This window comes from Meles meles, chromosome 16 (assembly GCF_922984935.1).
Source record: "Meles meles chromosome 16, mMelMel3.1 paternal haplotype, whole genome shotgun sequence".
In the NCBI taxonomy this organism is placed as follows: domain Eukaryota; kingdom Metazoa; phylum Chordata; class Mammalia; order Carnivora; family Mustelidae; genus Meles; species Meles meles.
The window spans coordinates 12,406,887-12,425,420 of NC_060081.1; the positions used below are offsets into that span (position 1 = coordinate 12,406,887).

Here is an 18,534-nt window from a genome sequence, read left to right on the forward strand (position 1 = left end):
ATCTGCCACCGGGGGGCGCTAGGCCGACGCAGCAGCCTGGGGCACCCTCGCCAACAACTCTTAAGAACCAATAAATCACTCCTGAAAATCCAGCCTGCTTGCCCCCTGCAGAGAATCCCAGCAGTCTTTAAGATGTACAACATATTTATAAACTGTGTGGATTAACGAACCTCAAAGGCCCCGTAAATCCTGTCATCGCACTGAATGTAAGCATTACTGCATTAAGCCACATGCTTACAGCTCTCAAAGTCCTCTTGAGAAAGGTGGACGAACACCGCCCGGGGCCGCCCAGCTCCTGCACCGACTGTCCCAAGTCAGTGTGGGCCCGAGGACACCAGTGAGCCGGGCGGAGTCAGGCCCCACCTACTTTCGTTTTAATGTAGCCTGGTGTGGAAATCCACGCCGATTTTCCAGGACCACAATTTCCATCAACCCTCCCTTACTCCTCTCCGGCAGGATCTCCTCTCTGCTTGTTCAAAGCTAGACTCCACTGGGAGCACTATGCAGGGAAAGAAGGATGGGGAGTGGACCACCCAGCGGAAACAACTGAAGAACACTTCCATCTAATGCTCTGTTCCACGGAGACCAAATGAACCCAAAACACGGAGCACATATCAGAGTGTGGCGGGAGGGGGACTGTCCAGGCACCAAATACTCATTAGATCAGAGCGGGGGAACTTGCCATGCAGGGACCTGGTGGCCGTGGCATGCTGTCCTGGAGGCACCTGCCCACAGAGATAGACCTCTGTCTTCCCGCCCGCCCTCCCCCTTCCTCTGGGATGTGCTCAGAACAGAACGTTCTCCTGGTCGGCTCAGGGATCACAGAGCAGCCGGGCACACCCTGCCCAGCACCTGCAGCCCAGGGCTGTTCAGTTGACCCTGGCTGGAGCTCAACTAGGGGAACGTCTAGTACGTCTGTGGACGTGCTCCGGCCTGTACGCGGTGTTTGCTGCCATGGGAGCAGCCCTGCCAGCCAGGCGCAAAGGCATCTCGCGAAGTCTGTGTGCAGCCCGCTCTTCTCATTGTTCCTTCCTGGACCGCAGGCCTGGGCACATGTGTGTCCTCAAGCCCAGCCCCTGTCACCCAGCCTTGGCCAGCAAGCCCTGGCAGAAAAGGACAAGAAGAGACAAAGATGACAAATCCACAAACAGAGCCCACGGGTATTTTTTTTCCCCCTGCAGAATAGCTTAAGCTCCTTGAGTCCCTTACCAAACGGATAGATTAGCTTTGTTTTCAGTGTCGTGTTTGCTTTTAAAAGAGAAAGCAGGTTCTGCTTGAAGCTATGCCCCACGTCGCTTCTAGCACTTGACTGGATGCGATTGCAGCCTCCCGTCCCAAACTGGAGGGGAGCCTTGTGGTCTGCACTGAGAGCTGTCCTGAGCTGAGGGATGGGGAGCATGAGAAAGCTTTGATCTGTCCTCCAGAAAGGCAAAGGAACATCTCTAAGCTCTGGACACTAGCAAGGCCCCTCGCAGGGAACCGCAGGCACAGGAAGGCCCAGTGGAGGAAGCAGAACAGCCCCTTCCAACTGTCATCAACAGTGTTCCTGCTTCAGACACTCTCCCACTCCCCTGTCCCATAGTCCTGCTTCCCATCGCCTCAGAGGGCAGCCACTAAAGGAAGAAGGGGTGTGGCCACGGGCCTGAGAGCTGGTGGGGGGCCTGGGCTAGGATGGGCAGCCTCTGTTCTGAGCAGGTCAGCTCTGCAGTCTGCATTCATTCAAGGGTAGCCCGTGCTGGTGAGCACTCGGGTCCCGCGGGCAGGCCTGCTGCTTCCAAACCCCTTGCACCCCTCAGCATGCCTCTCTTATGGTGGGAGGGCTAAGAAGTGAGCCCAGGGACCAGTAGTTGAGAAAGAAGGAAAGAAGCAGGAGCCACAGAACTCGTGGTGCCCTGCAGGAGGCAGAGACCACCCCGTTCACTGTGCAGTGGTCTTTGCCCACCAGCATCTACACCTGAGGCAGCCCCGCAGGGAGAGAGACCAGGTGAAGGGCCCAAGGCCAGGATCTCCACATAAGCTGGGTCCCTGGGCTCCGGAAGCGGCAAATCCCCAGAGAGGAGACACCTCCTCTGCTCTGACTTTGCAAGACCGCTCCAAGCACAGGTTGGAAGGGGGACAGGGCGGCACCAGCGGCTCCCTTGCTGGCCTGGCCACCAAGCCTTCCCGGGCCAGCCACTGTCCCGAAGTGGTTGGGGAGGGTGTGTTCCTCACGTCCCTCAGTGCTTCCCTGCAGTGGGCATGCTGTTGAAAGAGGCTGCAGACGACATTTCTCATCCAGTGGGCAACATTACATTCCTGGCCAACCCCAGGGATGGACTGGCCAGCTCTGAGACCTACGGTACCTCACAGAAGTGCAGTTATCCGGGAGCCAGTCCTCAGCCTGGCCCCATGCCCTCCCAAGCCTCCCTCTATTTTATTTGCAGAGATTTCTTTTTTTTTTTTTTTCTTTAAGGGTTTATTTATTTGACAGAGAAAGACACAGCAAGAGAGGAAACACAAGCAGAGGAAGTGGGAGAGGGAGGAGCTGGCTCCCGCCCTGAGCAGGGAACCTGATGTGGGGCTCGAGCCCAGGACCCTGGGAACATGATCTGAGCCTAAGGCAGACACTTAATGATTGAGCCACCCAGGGGCCCCTATTTGCAGAGATTTCTCTTTGTGAAAGGGTGTAAGGGACAGATGTTTCTGGCCCTGCTCTCCGGTGACACGCATGTGTGGCTAATTCAGCAGGACTCACCAGTTGGCTGTGGTCCCCATATCCTGAGTTGCCCCATGCTGTGTGCACAGGTGGCTTTAGAGACACCAGTCACAGAGTATGGTTTCTCCCGAAAAGCTTCTCTTAAAGAAAACATCCTACAGCCTGGAGGCCAGCGGACCAAGGTTCCCAGGTCAGCGCCAGTCCTCCTTGCTGGCTGGCTGCGGGGACTGCGTGTGTGACTTTTGGGGAGGTGAGCTCATCTGCCCTTATTTGGCAGTGTGCAAGGCCCCTCCATGAATTCCGCCAGCATGGGTACGGACAAAAGCCAGACAAAGGAAACGTATTTGAAATAGGATCATTTTTATCACTGGCAAAACTCAATTCCCGCCAAAAGGAAAGCTGACCATCAGCATGCCCTGTTTTCTGCTGCACAGTGTTTTTACTTTGTTTTAACCACACAATTCCTTAGTGACCCGATTGGTCACAAAACCAGCTTCTGTTTCCCCCCTGCTGAAGTGATACTTTTTAAATAGAGAAGGGAAGGTTTATGAGTCTCAGTTTTGAGGGAAGCTACAGTTCATCTCTGCTCTTAAACGGTTTGGTCACAAGTCTTTAAAAAAATGAATCACAGGAAAATCCTAAAGGAAAACATACCAAATTGGAACCTCAGGTAGTGATGCTGTCAGTGATTCCCATTTCCTCCTGAGTTTTAATGATGACACATATTACTTTTATAACTAGAAAGGGGATTAAAAATACACTCCTGTTTTACATAACTGAAGAACTTTCTCAAATATTATTTTCCTCCAACCCTTTTGTATGTGTACGGACTTTTCTCAGCTCTGTAGGTGGCATATATTTTACTTTCATTCATAGAAAAGTGAAGTTGGTGAGACACCGCTGTTGAGTCTTAGCAGATTGACTTATGTGTCTTCTTCCTGAAGAGTAACCCTTGGGAGGTCAAAGTGCTCGTTAAGGATTATGAAACACGCTAAGAAGTGAAGACGTTCCCCTGTCCACCGACCCCGCTGCAGCACCCATGGAATCTAGAATTCCAGATCTCCCGCATCTACGGACACACCTTGCTCGATGGTGGGTCTGTCCAGGTCATCCCGGGGAACACGCAGTGACTGGGTTCCCCTTGCAGGTGCAGGCGCCAGCCCCGGAGTCTCAGCCAACTTCCCCAGCACCTCCGGCAGCAGCACCCTGTCTCCTTTCCAGCATGCCCACAAAGGTAAGGACAGTGCTTCTGCAGGGGGCCAGCTTCAGGTAAGGGGCTAGAATGAACGCAAAGTGGGAGCCTTCAACGCCAGTGGGGCTCCTCGGTGCCCCCAGGAGTGGGAAGTCGATCACGATCTCCGCAAGGACTGGAAGCCATCTCTCCATGGGTGCCCTGAGCCCCTTAGAACACAGTGACAAGACAGGCACACCTGGAGAGGCGGGGTGGCGCTCCGGGAACAGGCGGCTGGGCGGCACGGAACGAGCTTCCTGGCCGTGGCTGGGCCTGATGGCCGCAGCCATTCTGTTGCTGGCTTTCAGATCAACCTGCAGAGCCCAGCACTTGCATATGCCTTTCCAAGAACTACATTTTGCTCCCCAATCCCTTAGAGATGGACGGGCTTTGAGGAGGGAGGAGGCCCCTGAGGCTGGTCCCTCCCGCGGTCTCACGCTTTGCCTTCCTGCCGTCTGGCTGTTTCCATGCCGTCCATTGTTCAAGCCTATTTAAGGCCCGGGTCTCCGTGAGGTTCGGGGGCCCTTCAGAGTCCCACAGCACATTCTGCACACTCGCCTCGGCGTCGTCCGCCCCAACCTGGCCCTCCTGCACATTCGCAGAGCATCAAAGCATGAAGACTTAGCCAGGATATAGGAGTCTTATTTCCACCAGACCCCGGGTTGGGGGCGGGGAACAGCACACAACACAGCGAATATTAAATCATTTATAGCATCCATTCCTGGGGTCCAAACGGTGAATTCTTGCAGACACAACCCGCCCGGAAGGACAGGCATGGAAACCGGCAGCACTGGGCCTACGAGGCCTGGCACCTCTTTCCAAAACAGCCACTGCCTCCTTCAGAGGGTCCCTGGTGCTTTAGAACTTGTCCCTTGCCTGTGGAAATGGTGGGTCACCGGGGTCCTGCCTCATGAGGACCAGAATCCTGTTTATTTCGGAGAACAAGTGTCAGGGCATTGCACGTGTCAACAGCAGGGATTATGGGGGAAACCAATGAGAGCCCCCTGGAGAAGGGGACCCCGTGGTGGGGGTGACAGAACAGAGGAAGAACTGTGGCAGCCCCTGCCCCATCTTTGCCCTGGGAGGCTGATTATTGACACTTAGGCTGAAATTGCATGAGACCCAGGACAGCGTCACGCCGAGGTTCGAATCTCTGGCCCTCAGAGGCGACTTCTGCTTGGAGGGCACTAACTGTCTTCAGGACATGTGCTCGTGGGCTTCTTCCTCTCTGCATCCCAACCCGCCCCAGGCTCCCAAAGTAGTAGCACCAAGAGTAAGCACCTCAGGAACAACTGAGCAAACCCGAAGCCTGGCATTCCGGATGCGTCGTGATCAGCCTCAGTTAAGACCAGCCAGGTTTCCGGAAAACAGCGGCCAAGGCAAACCTGAGGCTAAGGAAGCATTTGGGATTCTGAGGGTCGCCCAGACGAGTCCCCTGACTTAGGCACTGCGGTCTTCTTGGAGGGCGGACTCTGCGGGCCTCAGGGGCGCTTGTAGGGATTCCTGAGCTCTGTGTTGCCCTCTCTCCCTGCCTCCAGCAGAGCTCTCAGGCCAAGGACACCTGGCCACCGCCCTGATCATTGCCATGTCCACCATCTTCATCATGGCCATAGCCATTGTGCTCATCATCATGTTCTACATCATGAAGACGAAGCCTTCTGCTCCAGGTGACTGGTCCCCGATGCCCCCACTCCCTCCCCGCACACCCTTGCTCTCTGATGGTTCTGCTGGCTTACCCAGTCCACGAGCCAGACTCCTCACACCTTCCCTTTCTCCCACCAGCCTGCTGCACCAGCCACCCAGTGAAGAGCGTGGAAGCCCAAGTAAGCAAGGAAGAGGAGAAGAAAGAGGCCCAAGGTCTGCAAACCAAACCTCCAAAGCACGGGTGTCCATCTAGGGTGGAGGTTGTGTGTCCCCCACCCCCGAGAAGCCTGGCCTCCCAGCTGCTGACACTCTCATGCCACCTAGAACACGGCTGCAGGGAGAGACGTCGGGGTCCCCACGTCACACTTGGCCCTGGGGGTGGTGTGGCTTAGTCACAGGGAAGGTCTGCTAAAGAGGAAGTGAAGGGGAGCGGGGATGGATGAGCTCAGAGCCAGGGGCTGACTCCAGTTCCCCCCCCAACCCCCCATCTTCTCATTTGCCTGCAGACAGTGTGGTGATTTTCTCTGAGAAGGACGAATTTGAGAAGCTGACCACAGCTCCTGTAAAGACTGCCAAGAGGTAAGTCAAGCCAAAGTAGCCCCTCCAGCCTCCACCCCCAGGTCAGGTCAGGGATCCTCCTGGGGTCCTGAGCAGAAAGGGGAGTAGGCGTGCCAGATGGGTAGCATCCCGAGAAGCCTGGCCATGGCCTGGAGGCTCCAGAGGGAGCAGGGCCCCGGGACCAGCGAGGCAGGAGAGTACCAGGCCTCAGGGCCGCCTCTGACCTGTAGCAGGGGCCAGGCAGTGTGAGGGGCGTTGGTCAACACCTTGCTTCAGGGCCAGCTGCCTGCCGCCCTCCGCCCCGCCCTCCTCTTCAACACCCACTTTCTGTGTGCTGACCCGAAGCGCAGCCCCCATGGCCAACAGCAATAGCGCTGAGGCCAGAGCTGGTGTCCCTAAACCCCGAACAGCGCTGGTGATGATGATGCCTAACGGACAGCGGGACTGATTGCCCACTGGGCGCCGTGCTACGTCTGGCAGCGCCCCACGTGCAAGGTGTTCATATGACCCTGATCTGTGGGAAGCTGAAGTTTGGAAGCTGTCACGTTTCTGAGGTCGCACATCCAGGAGCAGCAGGGCCGGGGAACCAATGCAGGCCATCTGGCCCCACAGCCCATATGGCGCACACTCCAGACCAACCACTAACACTTGTGAAGTAAGGCCTCTTAAGGAAGAACTGGGACATGTGAAATTTTTTCCATATTTACCTCACACTGGGATGTAGAATCAGCACGGGCTTTAACGTGCAGGGCAGAGGAAAGTCAACTTTTCCTTTACCCCAAATGACCGAGTCATGGACTCAGTCCTGCTTAGGTTGCACAAATCCACCCCATGGTGTCGGTCCCCTGTCTCGCCTCTGGCACAGAGGCCACGCAGGGCCCCAAACTAATTACGGAAAGAGCAGAGGGGCACTGTCTCCTGGCCTGGCCTCTGGCCTGCGACCTTCCCGAGGTGGGTGGGACTCCTGCAAAGCCTTTCATTTGTAGGAGGGTCCTGAATCCAGGGCTCGTGGAGAGCTTTGGCATTCACTGAGCACTTCCAGCCTTGTTACCTCATTGAGAAAGCTCCAGCGTCTCTCAAGACCCCTGATGCCAGGGCAGGAAGAAGACTTAAATCATGAAATCTGGGCATGCTGGGAAAGAAAAGAAAGTGTGGATCCCCCTGGGCAATCCCTTAGGTGGCGGTCACTTCCTGTGACTGCCTCTGTTCCCACTGACCCCGTTTCCAAGCCCCAGGCTGGGCCAGGCTGGGGCCAGACCCCGGGACGAGGCTCTCCTCCACCCTCCCGTCTGTCCAGGCTCATGTTGTGGCAGCCTCCCCCCTTCTGGGTTCCAGCCTTTGCTCATTCTCAAAACTAGGAGAGAAGAGTACCCAAAGGGCAGGGATGTGTCCCTAGGACTTAAATTTCGTCTAAGGACTGGGGAAAAGGAGGACTTGGAAGAATGTTTGGAAAAATAATACTTGTTTCATATGTAAATATCAAAAATGAAAACAGGACAGTCGCGCTGTAAAAGACAAGGCACAGAGATCCTGTCCTCTCTGCTCTCAGGCCTTAGTGGAAGGATCTGGGGCTGTCAGTAGTCTCTGGGGACAACTGTGCTTTTGTTCCTAGCCTGCTGTCGGGTGGGGACGCGGCAGGCCAGCCAACTCTGAGAGAGGCCCTGAACTCACTGGGCCTCACCTGCATCCCCCTCTAGGGTTGCATTTGACTGTGGGCTTCATTACCGTAACCCAGTGGCTAGAAAAGAAGAATTCTTTGTAATTTGTCAGCCAGACCACAGGAAGCGAACAGGACGCCTTAAAAAAAGAATGTTGTTTTTCAGATATTTGGAATGATTTTGAGAGTTTCAGCTCCAACCCACATGTGCCTAGGGCTATGGACGGTGGGCCGTGGTGGAACGTGGGCCCAGCTGGCTTCCTGGGGGAGCTCCTGAGGCCCCCGTCGCAGCTTGCTATGACCCCACCCACAGTGCACATGTTTCAGCAGGTCGCCCCCTGGTTACAGGGGGGCTCCCCAGGAAGGCTCATTCAGCTTTGTTTTGGACTGTTCTGGAGAACTTGCCCAGATTCAGCGCCGGCCACATAAACCTGTTTGCCTTCAGACCCACGGCTGAACTTGGAGCAGGCCTGCACTGAAACAGGAAGCTGGGACTTGTTCAGGAAGGCTTCACTGAGCCGGGTCAGGGGGACAGATGAGCAGATAAACCCTGATAAACCCCAGCCCTGGGGGGGACCCCGCAGCCACCCTGCAGCCAGGTCACTAGTTGGGAGGAGAGCAGAGGACGAGGAGTAGCGGGTGCGGCGTGTCTCTCTCACCTGGTGCCCAGGAGGTGCTGGTCCCTGCACCCCGATCGATCGATCGTCTTCCCGCTGGGAGAATGTGTCAGGGACACTGCTAACAAGCACCCTCCTGTTCCCGCAGCGAGAACGACGCGTCATCGGAGAACGAGCAGCTGCTGAGCCGGAGCCTCGACAGTGACGAGGAGCCAGCCTCTGACAAGCAGGGCTCCCCAGAGCTGTGCCTCTTGTCGCTGGTCCACCTGGCCCGGGAGAAGTCGGCAGCCACCAAATCAGCCGGGGTGAGGCCCCGGTGCTGCTCCTTGCACACTCGTTGTCGCCCAGGGAGACAGAGGCATGAGGCAGGCCGGCCACAGGAACCTAGATAGGGTGGTGGGCTGAAATCAAAAAAATAGGAAACTGGTCTTTGTATCATCTAGCTTTATAGAAGAAAATGGAAGCTAGTAAGCAAAGAGAGAAATGTTAAAATTGCTTGGGATACCATAGGACAAAAAAAACCTTTGTAAATGTATGGGCATGTGTCTAAGCAGACCAAAAAAAACCCCCACACACACACACTCTCACATACATACACACACCCAGTGTGCACACTCACACATACATATACACCCCCAGAGTGTACACACTCACACCCAGAGTGTACACACACAGAGTGTTCACACTCGTACACACCCAGAGTGCACACACATACACACCAGCGTACACACTCACACGTGCACACACCCAGTGTACACACACCCAGAGTGTACACACTCACACATACACACATACTGCCGAGTGTACACACTCGTGCATACATAATATGCATTTTGCATGTAAAATGTAAAAGCGGGCCACCCAGAAGGAGCCGTGGCAGGGTGCATGGGCAGAGGGGCACAGCGCTGCCCAGGCTGCCTGAGCGTGTAGCACGGGTTCACTGGCAGCCTGATCCAAGCGTAGGTCAGTGTGTGGCTAGATAATGTTGCTAATGGTGAACATGTCCCCGCCTGGGAAGCTGGTCCGGACAGGGATGCCGCACTCTGGGCTGCCCTCAGTCCGGGGACATCTGTCATAGCACCCATCACTTGCAGGGACCCTGGAGGTCTATGGAGTTGTTCTGAGAGGCACCGGCTCCTGTGGGGCATGGGAACTTTCAGCCAGGACCCCTCCTGTGCCAACCCAGCATGGCCTCATGTCCTTACCCGGAGCGGTGGGCTCTGGAAGAAGAGTCTGTGGATGGCTGCAGACACAGCCACGACATCTCGGGCTCCCACTGGCCAGCTGGGGTCCCCACCACTCACCCGCCCACACAGACTGATGCCAGGTGTCTTGTGAGCCTGAATGTCCTGGGGACCCTAAAGAGCAGCTCCGCCTCTGTGAACACAGAAGGTGCTCGAATTTCCTGATGAGACAGTCATGTGAGGGCGCCAGTCAGCATTTCTGACTATCAGTCAGGGGAGTAGCTGCCAGCTCTGTGCTGGAGAACGGGCATTTTTGTGGGCTTCCACTTTCTCTTATTCTGAAAATTAACATTCTCTTAACTTTTCCCATAGATTCAAAGTCGAAGGAAAAAGATATTGGACGTGTACGCCAATGTGTGTGGAGTCGTTGAAGGTAAGCATGGACATGCTGTTTGGGGATCCATACCCCAGAGCGCCCCAAGGATCTTGCCCAACCATCAGCGTGGAGGAGGTGGCCCTGCCAGAAGTCCCAAGGTCTCACGGGGACCAGAAAGGTCACCCACCCCACCTTGTCACGTTCCTCATCCCAGTGGCTGGTGAACCCACGTCACGTGTGGAGGGACATGGAATTTGGCATCAAACTACTTAAGGCCTTTTCCATGGCACTCCCCAAACCCCTTTCCCTCTCAGGACCAGGAGACAACACCCAGCCAGCCCTGGGACAGAGCCTCCCTGGGGGGACCATGGAGTCAGGAGAGAACAGTAGTGGAAGGAGCCGGCGTCCTCCAGGGTCCTTCAGACGCTGCCCTGCACTGGTGTTTTCCATCACTTACCCAGTCATTAGCAGGCCCTTTCCTTGCCCTTTCCTTGGGTACCTGCTCCCTTCCTCAAAGATGCTTCCCGAGCCACCAGAGTCAGGCTCTTTCACAATAACTACACATTGTGTCTGGGCAGCAGGACTAGGAATATAAGCATTTCACTCTAAAACCAGAATCCACAGTTCCCATTTCTTCCAAATCTAGGCTCTAAATTACCTTTGTCTTCACCCAGGGGACAAAAGCCCTCATCGCTGAGGTTAGGGAATGCTCCCCTGTTTCACCAGGCCACTTGACCTGGTCTCACGGGCATCCCTCCTTGGACTTCTGGGTCTGGCCCAGGTAGGAGGAGTGGAGCCTGGGGGCCTCTCATTTCTCCGTAGAAGTGGAGCCCAGCACACCAAGCCCAGGGCAGGCTTGCTGGCTGAGTGCTCCTTTGGCCAGAAGTAACTTCCAGGGGCCAAGACCTCAACTGCCTGTTGAAACACAGCATCTCTCCAAATGAACAATGCCCCATGTCTGATTAGCCTGGCATGGCTGCCCTATGGAGAATGGTCTGAGGTTTCACCCTGGAATGTTCTTCTCTGTCCCAAAAGATGTTTTGGCTTTTAGCACCCACCCCTGGGACAGTGGTTTTCAAATTAATTTCAGGAACCCCACAGAAAAGAGGAGACTTTCCAGTGAGACTGGGAGGATGAAGTGTGTGAGCCCCGTGCCTGGCCCCCCTCTCTCAGCCTAGGATGTGTGGTGTGCTTATCAACCCTTAGGGACCCTCACATCACCAAGGCAGAGAGCCTTAGACCAGCAGTGCCCAGTCCTGGGGGAATAGTATATTCACCCAGACACTCACCCAGAGTTTTCCACTATCTGCCCTCTGCCCAGCCCAGCCCCCAAATGCCCCAAGATCCTGATGTAATTTGGCCAGGGTGAGTCTCTGGCATCCATCTCTTTTGTTTGTTTTTAATTAAACTTGTAATTCTGAGATCACAGCAGATCCATATGCGGCGGTAGCACACTATGCAGAGAGTTCCCGTGGCCCTTTCCTCAGTGTTCCCCAGTGAGACCATCCCTCTGAACCATCTCTGAAAGTCACAATCAGGACACTGACGTTGATACCCAAAGGCAGAGCCCATTTCTTTCACCGCAAGGATCCCTCTGGATTCTCTTTTTAGCCTCACTCTCTCCCCCACTCCCTGACCTCTCCTTAGCCGCAGGCAACCGCTAATCTGTTCATTTCTACAGTTTTGTCATTTTGTGAACATTAAGTGGACTCAGGCACCATGTAGCCTCTTGCCAAATGTCCTTTTCCTCCACCTAATTCCCAGGAGACTCATGCAGACTGTTGTGTGTTGTAAATCACTCCTCATACCTCTAGTACCTGCCCGCATCATGGACGAATCACAACTCATCGAAGCATTCATCCGTTTATCATGGTTGTTGCCAGTTTGGGGCTATTATGAATAAAGCCACTATAAAGAGCCATGAATAGGTTTTTATGTGAACATAAGTCATCATTTCACTGGATAAATGCCCAGGAGTACAGTTGTTGGGTTGTATGATAGTTGTATGTTTTGTGTTTTTAAAAACTGCTGGGACGCCTGAGTGGTCCGGTCGGTTGAGCGTCCAACTCTTGGTTTTGACTCAGGTGGTGATCTCAGGGTCGTGGGGTCGAGCCCAGCCTTGGGTTCCAAGCTCGGCACAACACAGAGTCTGCCTGTGATTCTCTCTCTCTCTCTCTCTCTCTCTCTCTCTGCCCCTCCCACTCATGCTCTCTCTGTCTCTCTCTCTCAAATAAATAAATAAATCTTTAAAAAACAAAACAAAACCGCCAAACGGTTTTCTGAAGTGCCTGTACCGTGTCCATCCCCACCGGCAATGTGTGAGTCATCCTGTTTCTTTACTTTCTTGCCAGCATTTGGTAGTGGCGCTGTTTTTTATTTTAGTCACTCAGATAGTTATGTTTTCTTATCTCACGGTGGTTTGAATTTGCATTTCCCTAATGTAGCAACTTCTCATGAGGTCATTGCCATCTGTATGTCCTCTTCAGTAAAATGTTTCTTTCGCTCTGTCTTTTGCCCATTTTCCAAATGGATTGTGGGGGGTTTTGCTGTATCCTTTGTTGGATATGTGATTTGCAGTTTTTTCCTCCACTCTGTAGGCTGTCTTTCCATTCTCTTAATAGGGTCTTTCACAGAAAGGTGAAATTTTGATAAGATTGTGTTTTTTATAGATTGTGTTTTTTGTATCCAGGCTGAGATCTCTTTGCCTAGCCCTAGATCACAAAGATCTTCTCCTGTGATTGTTTTCTAAAAAGTTTTATCATTTTGTTTTGCCTTTGAGTCCATGATCAGTTGGAGTTAATTTTTATAAAAGATGTGAGACTTAGACTGAGGTGGGTTTCTGTTTTGTTTTGTTTTGTTGTTTGTTCATTTGTTGTTTTTGCCTGTAGATGTCCAGTAGCTCCAGCACCGTTTTTGGGGAAAAACTATATTTTGTCTTTTGAATTGCTTTTGCGCCTTTGTCAAAAATCAGCTTGGGCATATTTGTGTGGCTCTAGTTTATCATTTAAGATTGCTACTTTATTTTTTGTTTACTCTTTTTTGTTTCTGTTTTTCATTTTCTCTATTTTCTTTTTCCTGCTTTCCTTTGGGTCACTTGAACATATTTTAGAAATCCATTTTGGTATTGTTTTGAGTGATGCATTTTATAAGTTCTGAGTACATAACCTTTTCCATAGCTATTTTAGGATGATTGGGGTCATCCCTTTACTACTTTGAATAAAATATAAAAAACTTCCCTTTATGTTCTTTCCTGTTTAAAGTTGTCTTAAATATTTCCTCTACATATATTCAGAACCACATCAGTTGTTTCAACTGGCAAACATAATTCAGAAAACCTAAAAGGAAAAGGAAAGCTATTGTGTTCACCAATATTTTTGCTTACCATGCTCTTTTTTGATGTTCCAAGGTTCCTTTTCTCATGCTTTCCTTTCTGTTGAGAAACTTCTTTTAGTCATTCTTTTCAGGTAGTTCTGTTGGTGACAAATTCTTAGTTTTCCCTTCATCCTGAGATTGCCTTGATTTCCCCTTCATTCCTGGAGGCTATTTTCACTGGGTATGGGACACTATGTTGACAGTTCTTTCCTTTCTGTAGTTGAAAATACTGTGCCATGTTCCTCTGGTCTCCAGGTTTCTGATGAGAAATCCACTGACCTTCTAATTCTTTTCCACTCTACGTAAAGTGTTGATTTTTTTTTTTTTTCTGCCTTCAAGACTTCTTTGTCTTTAGCTTTCAAGAGTTATGATGTGTCTTGATGTGAATTTCTTTGGGTGTATACTGTTTGGAGTTTTTTCAGCTTCTTGAATCTGTAGGCTTATGTCAGTTTCCAAGTTTGGGAAGTTTTCAGCCATTATTTCCTTTTTCATCCATACCCTCTCTCTCCTCTCCTAGGCGTCCATGGCACAAATGTGAGATCTTTTGTTTCAGCCTCACAGGTCCTTGGGACTCTGTTTTTCAGTTTATTTTATATCTGTTGTTCAGATAAATAATTTCAATTCTATTATCCAGTTAACTAATTCTTTCCTCTGTCTATATTCTGCTATTGAGCTTATCTACTCAGCTTTTGATTTCAATTCTATTATCCAGTTAACTAATTCTTTCCTCTGTCTATATTCTGCTATTGAGCTTATCTACTCAGCTTTTGATCTCAATTATTGTCTTTTTGCAGTTCTAACATTGCACTTGGTTCTTCTTTATATTTTCTATCTTTTGCAAGGCTTTCATTTTTTCATTTGTTTCAAGCATGCATGTAATTATTTGTTGAAGCATTTTTATCATGCTTCTTTAAAATATGTATCAGATAATTCTAACATTTCTGTTATCTCTGGTTTTGTCTTTTTTCATTCATTTGAGATCTTCCTAGCCATCAACAACAACAGAGGATTTGACTGACTTGCCTCACATTCTTTGCCCCTTTTTGGAAATATTTTCAAAAATAAAATTAAGAACATTTGAGATCTGCCTAGTTCTTGATGTGATGAGTTGGTTTCTATTAAAACTAGAAGATTTATGTCATGTTATGAGACTCTGGATTTTATTTAAGCCTTCTGATGTAGCTTGTTTCTTCTGATATCTCTGTGGCAGGAGATGTCTAGGTTCCCATTCACCCTTCATTGACACCCAAGTAGGGGCTTCTTTTTGTTCCTGGCAGGGGGGTGGGGTGGGAATCTGTTTCTCTGTGTGGTCTCCACTAAGGCACTGGAGAGGGCAGACTCTCAACTTGGCCTTCCGTAACAACTGGTGCAGTGTTACAGCCTTCTGAAGGTGGACCTCCAGGCTCTTACAGCCTTTGCTGGCCTTGGTGGGGACTGGGCCACAGTTTTCTCTGTGGTGTTCAGCTGTAACAAGTGGGTATTGTCTAAATGTTTTTTTTCTTGCTGAGCATCTCTTTTCCTAATGCTTTGGCTGAGAGAGCAGGCCTCTGTTGGGGTTATTTTTGTTTGTTATTGGTATTTATGGGTTGCTGGACTCTTCAGCTCCATGTCTGTGATAATGAGGCAAAAGGAAACCAAGGAACTCAGCACTACGTCACGCATCATTGCTCTACTCCCAAGACCCAGTCTGTCTTTTTTCTCCATAGAGTCTCTTTATGTTTGCTTTGTACATATCATTCAGGGTTTTTAGCTGTACTTACCAGATGGAAAAAGGAAAAACATATTTACTCCATCATCCAAAAGTGAAAATACATCATTTTTCCCCCAATATCCCAGGTGAGTCTAATGTGCAGGGAAGGCTGAGAACCATCAGATGGTGGCGACTTGACTCAGGTAGCACCAACTTCAGGCTGTCTTTGAAAGTATCTTCATAAAGGTGATTCCTATCCCCATAAAGGGATGTGATACTGTTCCTTTGACTCCCTCCTCAGCCCAGCTCCAGGGGAAACAGGGTCACCCAACTAAAGGTAGCCCCTACTCAAGACTTTGGTGACTGCTAACAGTGGTATTGAGGGGATTACTCTAACATTGTGGTGGCTATTTTCCTAGGAGGAAAGGGGGCTATTCCTGAGGTTAGGATACTTGGGCTTCTCTTGGGGCTGGCAAAGTCCTGGGTGTACTTAACCTCAAGCTATGCATTTATTTTGTGTGGTTTTCTGCATCTGTGTTTTATTTTAATTTTTTTTTTAAAGTTTCAAAAGTAATTTTTAATTGTGTTGAGCTTCTGTTAATTGCCATTCACAATGTCTGATGGTGGCCCTTCGTCTCTGCAGGTCTCAGCCCCACAGAGCTGCCATTTGACTGCCTTGAAAAGACAAGCCGAATGCTCAGCTCCACGTACAACTCCGAGAAGGCCGTTGTGAAAACATGGCGCCACCTGGCCGAGAGCTTTGGACTGAAGAGGGATGAGATTGGGGGCATGACAGATGGCATGCAGCTCTTTGACCGCATCAGCACAGCAGGCTACAGCATCCCAGAGCTGCTCACAAAACTGGTGCAGATCGAGCGGCTAGATGCTGTGGAGTCCTTATGTGCGGACATACTCGAGTGGGCCGGGCTTGTGCCCCCAGCCTCCCAACCACCCACGACATCCTGAGGAGCCGGCCTGTGGGCTGTCCTCCCTGGGAGGCACCAAGGATCCAACAAGGGCTCTGGAGCTGTGAGTGCTGCCAACAGACTGCTTAGAATTGAGGCTTTTTCTGCTGTCACCAGGCTTTGCCCTAGGCTGTTCCCAGGAACAAGAGGAAATGAGGCCCATCTTCTAATCTAACCAAAGATGAAATATTAAAGCTGGGATGTTCCCAGCTCCCCACCTGTACCTCACTGGGCAGGATGAATATTTATTCATAAACTCATTCAAGGGACATTTCTGGGTGCTCAGATGAACCAAACAATGTAGGGATGACAGAGGTGAAGAATCTGGTCCCTGTCTTTAGGAGTTTACAACCTAGGGAGAGAGAGAAGACGTGTTTACAAACCACCTTGCTAGAAGACCTCAAAGAGTCTGGGTGAAGGGATGCTAAGAAAACGTGAGAGAAGTTCTGAGGGAGGAGATGGCTCCCCAAGCATGATGAAGGAGGGCAGCCTCATAAAGAAAGCAGCTTGAAAGCCTGGTGACGTGTCTACAAAAGGCAGACGGCCCACTCCGTGTAGTGTGTCAGGTTCGGTACTCGTCTGTGGCTTCACTGGGATGACTTTGCCTGTTCTTGAGGCCACATGTATTCCTACTGCCCTTCCAGTCACTAATGGAAGAGTTCACTCTGTGGCCTGCCTTCTGTCACTGATATACAAGGTGTGTGTTTGTTCAGTCAGGTAGATTTGTGTCCAGTCTGTGGCCAGTTTCTACCGCATGAGGCCTGGGCCTGGGACCCGGTGGTTTTGTATTACACATGAATTGCTTCCCACTCTCATCTTTAGTCAGGTTTGACCCTTTGTGGGAAGCAATGCTCAAGAACACAATCCGTGATGTGTCAGCCTGTTTTTGCTTCAAACAGAAAGGAGTGGTCTGTTGTATGTATGTATGTATAAAGAGAAATGGTGACTTCCTAAGAGTTCAGCCAAGCACAACTGTAGATTCTGAGCATCCAAGACTTGTGGATGAGACTTGAGGCATGAAAGTTTCTGAACCAGTCAAGGAAAGTGGGGCCTCACAGCACAGGGACGGCCTGGGCTTGGAATCAGGGACCTGGTTCTAGTTGTGCCAACTTGGGCCATTTTCTTCTCCCCCCCCAGGCTTCGGTGTCTCTTCTGCAAAGGAGAGGTTAGCCTGTGGCTCTGCAATCAAGGGAAGTAAGGTGCAGGTGGGCAACAGGGAAGTGGGGCTGTAGGAAATGCCAGGCCTTCAAGGTGCACATCCAAGTGAATGCCAGGGGTCGTCAAGTAAAATGAGACTAGAAGCAGAGGAACTCAGAGTAACGATAGTTGTTTGACATCTGTTTGAAGATCAATAAACGGGCCTTGTTCTTGGAAGATTCTCTTACCACACGTGCTGCTGCCGAGAGCGTGGGCGCCAGTGTGGTGATCATACCGGGGGTTAATTTAAGAGCTCGTGCAGAGCTTCCTCATGACAGATCTATGGGTTATTACTAAACTAAAACCAGTCTCTGGCTTACAAAGCGATATTTTTAAAATTACAAGTTGCATGACTGAGCAAATGCTTTGGGGGGAGGAAATCAGTCATATGTTCAGAGCCAACAAGCAATTTCCCACCAATGAATGTAGAACATACTGTGATAGGATCATAATTAGGTCCTGAATATTTAATATCATCATTTGCTGTGTCTGTTTGCTGCTGTTTTTCAGAACCTATCTGGTATATCCTGCAAGCTAAATACTCCATGGCAAAACTTAATTATCCTTTTAATTCCTCTTTGAAATCCTATGGCGCCCCTTTCTCATGCTTTGTGATGATGATGATGAGAGGCTCCCCCTGAATCAGGCAGCAAATGTCACATGTGATGAGCGTGCCATTCCAAGAAGACAGCCTGCAGTTTCCCAAGAACAACAGTCTCAGTGAAGGAGCAGAGGGTGCTGTTTCCAGGCCTGGAGCTTGGCCTCATTTCATGGGGCCGGAGGTCCAGCCAGCATCACACCACATTTTGGTGACTTTCAACTTGCCATTTTTAGGGAGCTCGTCCTTACAAAGTTAAACATTCCTTTGTCATTCACTTATTTGGAAACAAATCCAAGAAAAGTCTATTTTGATGGACTTTAGCCTACGTTATGGAATTCAAATCAATGAGACCACAATGACTATAACTGACCGGATCCGGGAATTCCACCTTGCCATTCTGTATGGAGACAGGCATTGTTTGGCTATCCTTAAAAACATTTAGGGAACACCCGAGGCTAAGAGCTATGGGTCCTAGCCAGTGAAGTCTTAATTTTCAATAGTTTTGTCTAATTTTGTATATATAACTTATTATATTTTACAATTTCAATAAACTAATAAAAAGGAGATCAACAGATTGCTACAATGTGAGTTCTTTCTGGGGGTGGACAGAGGGAGGAGGTGGGTGAGTAGAGAAGCCTTTGATTGCTCTGGTCCTGGTTATTGCCTGTGTATGATGAGACTGCAGGATTGTGACCAGCCTAAATGAATTGCCTACATTTTTATGGCCTGGGCCATGTGTTTGACAGA

At 50.6% G+C, this 18,534-nt stretch overlaps 1 protein-coding gene across 2 annotated transcripts in view; it reads left to right on the forward strand.

Annotated features, from left to right (window-relative positions):
- The window catches only part of EDAR (ectodysplasin A receptor), an 87,476-nt gene extending 69,150 nt beyond the window's left edge, over positions 1-18,326 (forward strand). For both annotated transcript variants that reach the window (XM_045981150.1, XM_045981151.1), the window contains exons 6-12: positions 3,843-3,929; positions 5,468-5,593; positions 5,709-5,783; positions 6,077-6,149; positions 8,551-8,707; positions 9,959-10,019; positions 15,668-18,326. In XM_045981150.1, the coding sequence (XP_045837106.1) occupies positions 3,843-3,929; positions 5,468-5,593; positions 5,709-5,783; positions 6,077-6,149; positions 8,551-8,707; positions 9,959-10,019; positions 15,668-15,990 (902 nt within the window). In that variant the 3' untranslated portion in view covers positions 15,991-18,326. The remainder of the gene's footprint in view (positions 1-3,842; positions 3,930-5,467; positions 5,594-5,708; positions 5,784-6,076; positions 6,150-8,550; positions 8,708-9,958; positions 10,020-15,667) is intronic.
- Positions 18,327-18,534: the final 208 nt, after the last annotated feature.